Source organism: Plectropomus leopardus, chromosome 19 (genome assembly GCF_008729295.1).
Source record: "Plectropomus leopardus isolate mb chromosome 19, YSFRI_Pleo_2.0, whole genome shotgun sequence".
In the NCBI taxonomy this organism is placed as follows: Eukaryota; Metazoa; Chordata; class Actinopteri; order Perciformes; family Serranidae; genus Plectropomus; species Plectropomus leopardus.
Window position 1 is genome coordinate 11,479,612 of NC_056481.1, and position 7,410 is coordinate 11,487,021.

General features: G+C 36.7%; 1 protein-coding gene across 1 annotated transcript; it reads right to left on the reverse strand.

Moving 5' to 3' along the window:
- Positions 1–5: 5 nt before the first annotated feature.
- LOC121958529 (voltage-dependent anion-selective channel protein 2-like) lies at positions 6–6,456 on the reverse strand. Its single transcript, XM_042507495.1, has 9 exons — positions 6,324–6,456; positions 4,326–4,397; positions 4,149–4,198; positions 2,860–3,012; positions 2,718–2,770; positions 2,393–2,620; positions 2,133–2,283; positions 933–990; positions 6–836 (listed from the first exon to the last, which is right to left on the reverse strand). Exons 2-9 carry the CDS (start codon positions 4,390–4,392, stop codon positions 745–747), a joined length of 852 nt encoding a protein of 283 aa, XP_042363429.1. The 5' UTR covers positions 4,393–4,397; positions 6,324–6,456; the 3' UTR covers positions 6–744.
- Positions 6,457–7,410: the final 954 nt, after the last annotated feature.

Below are 7,410 nucleotides of genomic sequence, written 5' to 3' on the forward strand. Positions count from 1 at the left end.
GAGGATAAAGATTGACTTCCGGACTTTATTGCAAAGGTTAGACACACGCCAACACACAAATCACTTCCTGATTAGTGTCACAGTCCTCAAAAATGGGAAGAAAAGTGGATGATTCACTCAGATATTCTTTCACACGAGTCACACTGAGGAAAAAATAAACCCATTTAGCATTGTCTTGCAATTTAGAAGCAGGTAATTAAGGTAGCTGAGGTCTCAAACTCATCACAGCATGATTAAGCCTCACTAGAAAGATAAGTGAAGACCAGCCGCTAAATTGGCGTGGATCTCGATAAGCATATTTTGTTGGAGTAAACCATCCAACAGGTTGAACATCACTACTTAAATACAAATAAAATGTGCAAATAAAAGGAGAAAGAGCTTAAATTAAGATATATTCTACTGTGCAAATTAACAGCTCAGGTTTACATTCTACATTATCACACTTCAGCAAAATAACAAGGTTTTGAAACCATTCCTGGACATGGTGCACCCTATCACTATTGAGGATATATTGGCAGAAGGAGTAAATGATAAATACATGTGATTGAAACATGACTAGTTATTGTACCCACAATAAAAAGGAGGCTGGTGGAAAGGTCTCCATTTTAACAGTGCTTTAGAACTGGGCTCTGGTTTTGTTTTGGCTTCTTCTCTTTAAAATATCTGTTGCTGACCAGAAGGGAACGCTCGGGATCAGTTTCAGCCGATGTTTCTCTTTTTCTCATAAAACGACAGAGCAGATCCTCATGCCTCCAACTCCAGGCCCAGACCAAGTTTGTGACCACCAGCATTGATGTTCTTCCCGTCCACCAGTGCAGAGAGGATTAGTTTCATTCCTGATATACAAAAACACATTTACAGTTGTTCAGTTAGTGAAAAGAGGTCTGCTGTGTTTTTAGTTGTATATTTATAAAATGAGAGGTGGTTCTTACCAGGCCGGAGAGTCTGGGTGTATCCAATTCCTACCAGGCTGGCATTATTCACCTTAGCCTGCAGAAAAAAAAAACATTAGATCATTTAACTAACATTCAGACTGTCAGAATAAGAACCAGAATCACAATGAGGTTTACTGTCACGCAAGTTTTTAAGACACAAGGACTTTGCCTTCATGTTTGGTGCATACAATAAACATATAAAGAGGAATAATAATAGACGCAAGTACTGCAAAAGTCAAGAAACATAAAAATAAAGTACAAAAACATACAATAAAAATCTTAAAGGATTATAGAAATATGAAAAACCTACTGCAAAAATCTCATAAGGCTGCTCAATTAATCAAAAATATTACCAAGATCACAGTATAGCCAGGTGCGCTATCCAAATCGTGAATTATGAATGAAGTGTAAAAATTACCTACTAAAATTGCAAAAGGATTATTTTTTTGCAAATCATACAGCCATTTTCTTATTTTATTTTACTTATCTGACTTTCATTTTTTTCCATATATCATGTATTATTTTATCTTTTGTTATGAGGATTTTTTTTCTTATTATTTTATGTTGTTAGCAAAATTTTATTTTTTCCTCGTATTTTTTATTTTATTTTATCTTACGTTATCTGAATGATATTTTTTCACCTTATTTATTTCTTTATTTATTTTTGATTTTACATTATTTATGTATTTTTTAAGATTATTTTTTGTTTTTTTCCCCTTTATTGATAGGACAGCTGAAGAATGACAGGAAATGTGGGAGAGAGAGGGGGGAAAGCAAAGGGCCACAGGCTGGATTCGAACCTGGGCCGCTGCAAAGGCCTCAGTATATGGGACACACACTCTAGCAGATGAGCTAGAGTGTGTGTCCCATTTTCCTTTTTTTGGTTTCTTGGTATGCAATGTGTGTGAATGAGGCTCCTGGGTATGTGGGTGGTGGGCAGGGACCAGGAACTGGTGTGGGTGGGAATGGTCTGGAGTTGGGTTGCCAATGGATAACCATAACAGACTTTTAAGACTACTGCCAGTTGCGTATGTTTTTCCATTTCTGTGAGATTTGGGAAAAAATAATTCCTTTACACCTCAGTTCCTTGTTCCTTGGCTCATGGCCTCATTTCTAACAAAATTTAATGGAAGCTATAACACATTTTTGAGCTGCTGACAAACATGAGGTAAAAACATAACTTCCAAAGACACTTACTGATATGGAGGCGCTGGAGTCTAACTGGTATTTGGCAGCGATACCAAAGCGAGTGCCGTTGCTGCCTGCTGTCCACGCAAGATTCACAGCAGTCTCCAGCTGGTCATTTACCTTCTGGTAAATAGATCCACCAAACTCTGAGCCATCATTTCTGAGAGGAAAAAAAAAGGCAAGAAGTTAGAAACATCACTTGGAGATATTTGTTTCACTCTGCGGTAAAATCTCACATGGTTAAAATATTTGTCGAGCCTGAAACATACATATTGGTGTGGAGCTGGAAGTCTCCGGTCTTGTAACCAACTGCAAAGTTACTCTGGGTCATTTTTGATTTGGCCGAGTCAAAGGTCATCTGGTAGCCAGCCAGCCAGCCCTCGTAGCCAGCCACTCCTGCTCCGTGGATCGTAGGACCGGCGAAATCTAAATCTACATCAACACCCACATTCAGGTATTCTCTTTTGTAGGCTGTCTTGACCTTGCCGCTCTTCTTGCTGTGAAATTAGAAAAACAAATTAAAAAGTGATGAAGTTAGAAGTTAGTGATTGCACGTCATGATTTTACAACTAACATATATCATCTGCAGCTTACCCAGTATTTGGTGAGAATGTGGTGTCAAAAGTGAGTTTCAGCCCTTTGGTGATCTAAAGGAGATCGCTCCATTAGTCACACATCATTTTGAGCTTTTGCATTAGTGAGATGATTATTAACATGGCACAGTTTTCAGCTTTACCTGATCCTCAACACAAACTTCAGTTCCAAGTGTGTTTTCAGTGGTCCACTTCTCAGTGAACGTCAACCCATACTCGGCCCACTTGTACTTGGTTTCCAAGGTTCCCGTGACTTTGCTGGTGTCTACGTTGGATGAGCCCGATGTTTTAAACTCCTAGATTGGATACAAGAGGAAAGTAATCATACCTGGAAACAGTACAGCAGATTAGAGCAGTTCATCCACTACAGACAAGAAAGTAAAAGTCAGACATGAATACTGACACAGATAGTTCGAAAAGATATTATATCGGCTGATACTAAAATATAAAATTAAAACAAACATTTTTTTGATAATTATCCCTATAAAGGGAAACCTCAGTATTTTAGACCTAACCATATGTTATATCTAAGCAACTAATGGAGACAACAGTTCTTAAAATGGGTCTTATATTGACAGAAATCGCAGCAGTGTCCATTAAAAGCACTTGTTTTTATCACCGACAGGCTCCAATTATTTTTAGTAATGCCTGCTAACATTGCAGACAGGACCCCACAAAGGAATTAAACGCCGGCTGCAGCAGCGAGGACACAACCTCTGTACACGGTGTCCGCTCTACTAGGTGAGCTTTTAGGCATCCCATGAGAGGAGACTTTTTGCAGGAAAAACAACAGTGCAAATGTTGTAAGTTGGAGAACAGAGTGCCATAAAGTTTGCTGTGATTGAGTAGAGAAAGCAAAGCCTTTGTGCTTCCTAAAATATTTTTAATGACATGGCTGATTACAAATATGACTTTGAAAAAGAGATTTACACACTAACAAACAGACTGGGTCGGCGAAAGGTAAAGGAAAGTGTTTCATTTCTCTATAGGTTCTTTATTAAGTCATATTGTCAGACAAATACAATAACAGTCTGAGCCTGTCAGAGGCAAAAACACTTTCGGTGGATGTATATGACAGTGCACAAATGCACATAGGAATTACATTTCAGTCTGTTTTGCTGCTGCAGTGTCTCTCAATACCGGATCAATTTAAAAAAAAGTTTTCTCCATTAGTCACTTAAACACAAAAACGTGGGAAAATCGGGTCCAGGTTTAAAAAGCACCTTCTCTTTAAATGTTGTTATTAAAAATCTGATTGACAAACATTTTTTTTCTGAATGAGCTTAGACAAGCGTTTGGCATTTTGGTGCTTCACTTTCTTGATACTAATCGACCAGCATATGCCCTGATAACATTATATCTGTGAAAACCTAAAACCTGCTAAAATATCTGCAATGCATCGCTGTATTTTTATAATAACCGCTGAACTCACCACTCCACTTGAAGACTTTGTCTTCACATCAAGCTTGACCAGTCCAAAACCTGCAATGACAAAGACAACGAGGAGCTATTTACTGCGTCTGGTTATGCATTTCAAGCAGCCGTCCCGTCCTCTGAGGGTCAGTAAATACACACTTATAAAACTGCCTTTTATCTTGCTTCCAGTTACCATATCCTTTATTGAAGATGTCCTTCGCTGATTTTCCCAGGTCTGCATATGCTGGAGGAACTGCCATTTTGCCTGTCACAAAAAGGACATTTCAGAGAGTGTAAGTGCGGAAAAATAACCATAAATGCACCTGAGGATCACAACATTCACGTGTACAGAAATGTTAGAAATATATGGATTTGTAACCTGTAAAAGGAACAATATAGCCACCGTAAGAGTTTTTGTAAGTACAATCCACTATGCTTTAGACTCTATTTAATTAAAAGTGTGTTGGATTAAATGGTATTTAGCAGTAAGACTGTGGAATTAAAATGTCTCTCATGTGCTAAGCATGTGGACAACTATAGTGGCTGACACAAAAACGCAAATGGTGTTTTGATTTGTCCATTCTGGGCTACTGTAGAAACAGCGGTAGATTCTGTGGAAGAGGGCCCCTTCGAGGATTCTTATTTTTAGGCAGACAATCTGCTTAAAAGCCCAAACACAATCTATAAATACACATTTCAAATGACTTCAATTTAAGTGGATAATGAGGACATTAGTAACTCCAACCCTGCTAAATAAATTCAATCCTAATACTCCAGACACGTGTGGTAAATGTGGAACAAAGGGCCCAAATATTCAGGCTTTTTGGGAAGAGGTTTAGGATATCCTGTCACATGCCACAGGCCATAAAGTTAATTGTATGCCCCAAACTATGTTATTTGGTATTTTTCCTGTAAATTGTAAACTAAGCAAGGCAGATAACGACTATCTACTGTTTAATACACGCAAAACAAACCATATTCAAATCCTGGAAATCTCCTACAAGACTGAGCTTACAAGCCTGGCTTGCAGGTCTGTCCCACTCTACTGCCCTAAAAAAAAACATTGTTACCATTACCATTGTTTTTGTGGCTGGTAAATGAAGCAAAACTAGCCGCCACTTGCATATTTTACCAGCATTTGGCTGGTGCTAATTTCCAACCCTGATTACGAATAAATATTTTACGTTTATTAAGATATAGGGGCATTTATAAAATTTATAAAAGGGGAGTGGGCTATTTAAGTCTTCTTGTCTTAGCTGTGGTAAGAGCATAATTATGTATATTTCTATTTTTTGTTTCTCTTTTTATATCTTCCAGACCACCAATAATTTTATAAGTAGCATTTGCATTCCCTGATTGTTTATTTTAGACTTTAAAAAACACTAAATGTGATGTTCTGTCTTATTAGATTTATGAATATAATACCTTGCTACGGATGTTTTGTACTACAATAATATAATACTTGTTAAAAAAAAAATGGAACAATGATTACACAATAAAAATTAGAAGGGTTATAAGAGAAATAGAAATTGACAATATTTCTCAAATCTTGGCTGTAGCTTTAAGAACAATTATTCATTGACTTTGAGTAATATTTACGCACCAACATCACATATATTTTGAATAGCTAAAACGTGCTGTCACTGGCTGACACCTGTACCACTGGACTCAGCCATACGGTCTCCATACGTCTCAGATTGTGTTGTCACGTCTCCTGATTTTCAAGGTTAGACCGGAGGCTTTTCTGAAATTAGCTGCTTACAGTAACCACGAACACGACGGTAAAATTAGAACTAAAGTTGTGACAGCGTACCGGGCAAAACACCATCCACTGTGCGCCCTTTATTTACCATTATAAGTATAATTCTGCATGACTATAATGATTAATAGAATAACATTTTAGAAAAAATGAGGTATAATGGTGCCACTTCATATAAATTAGACAGATTTTCAGTGACTTTACATAGTTGAGGATTACTCGTTGGTAATTTTTACTGTAGAAATAGCAAATTATGAGAAATAGTACACTGTCATTGGCGCCTGCTGCGGTATTTTGAAGGAGTTTTGAACACACGAGGGTGGTAGGGAGCGTTTTTTAGCTAGCAAAATGGGACGTTTGATAACCACCTTGCCGACATTCAAACAAAATACAACTTTAGCAACCTAGATAATTACACGACCCGTTACCTACCGAGTGTTACTGCTGTTATTAGTGTTGCTGTCAACTTGAGAGATAAGAAAAGCGGCAGAAAAGCGGCAGAAAAGCGGCAGAGACCGGTGTAGGACGATATGGAGGAGACACCGCAACACCCTGCTGACCTCGGCACCGCAGGACCCCAAATATAGCTGTTTGTTTTGTGCCTGTCTGAAATGGAAAGAAGATGAGAATCTTGTTCGCATTATTGGGCTGTTAATTTATTTATCTTATAGTTTGGCTAGTGCGAATGTAATTCTTGTCATTTGTAAAAGTTTACACTTTTCATGCCAAATTAGTGCTACCGGCACACAGGCAAATGTAAGGCCTCTAAATCACCATGGTAACCCATACGTTAATACTGAGCAAAAGGGAAAAAAAGAATTATATATAAAGTTTTTTTTAATTTCATAATTTAGAAATAGCTTAATTGTAATAAATAATAAATAATTTGTATATTATAAAGTTACTTTTAAATTTACCCTGAGTTAGTCATGGGGTCAGCAGTCCACAGTTATTCTTAATAAAAAATAAACTGAAAAATTTTTTTTCATGTTAATATGATTATGATATCATTAAATGAATAATCTTTTTTCATTTTTCACTTAAAAACATATATAAATATATCTACAATCTACAATATATACACAAAATATATCTTGATGTTTAGGTCTTATGTTTTTTTAGTTGCAGGTTTTATTCACACCTTATTTTTTTACGGTTTCATATTCATTTTTAGATCTCTTTTTTTTTTACAATTTGGGTTTTTTTATTCAATTCGATTGTATTGTTTCAGTTTCAGATTTTTTGCTTTAATCTTCTGTGGGAGACACAGAATCATGAGTGACAGCACAAAAAAGGAGGCTGAGTATGTATCTTACTGCTCGTAAAACACACTAAAAATTTTGTAGTTCAGTCTTTCACCTTATAAAATGGTCATCTTATGTTATTAGTATTATTTGTGTGTTTTCAAAAAGCACATATGATAACAAAATACATATCGTGTCCTTTTCTGGCCAAAATCAACAAAATACACAACTCATGTTCCAAAGCTGGTTATTGGATAAAATTTGCAGTAAACATA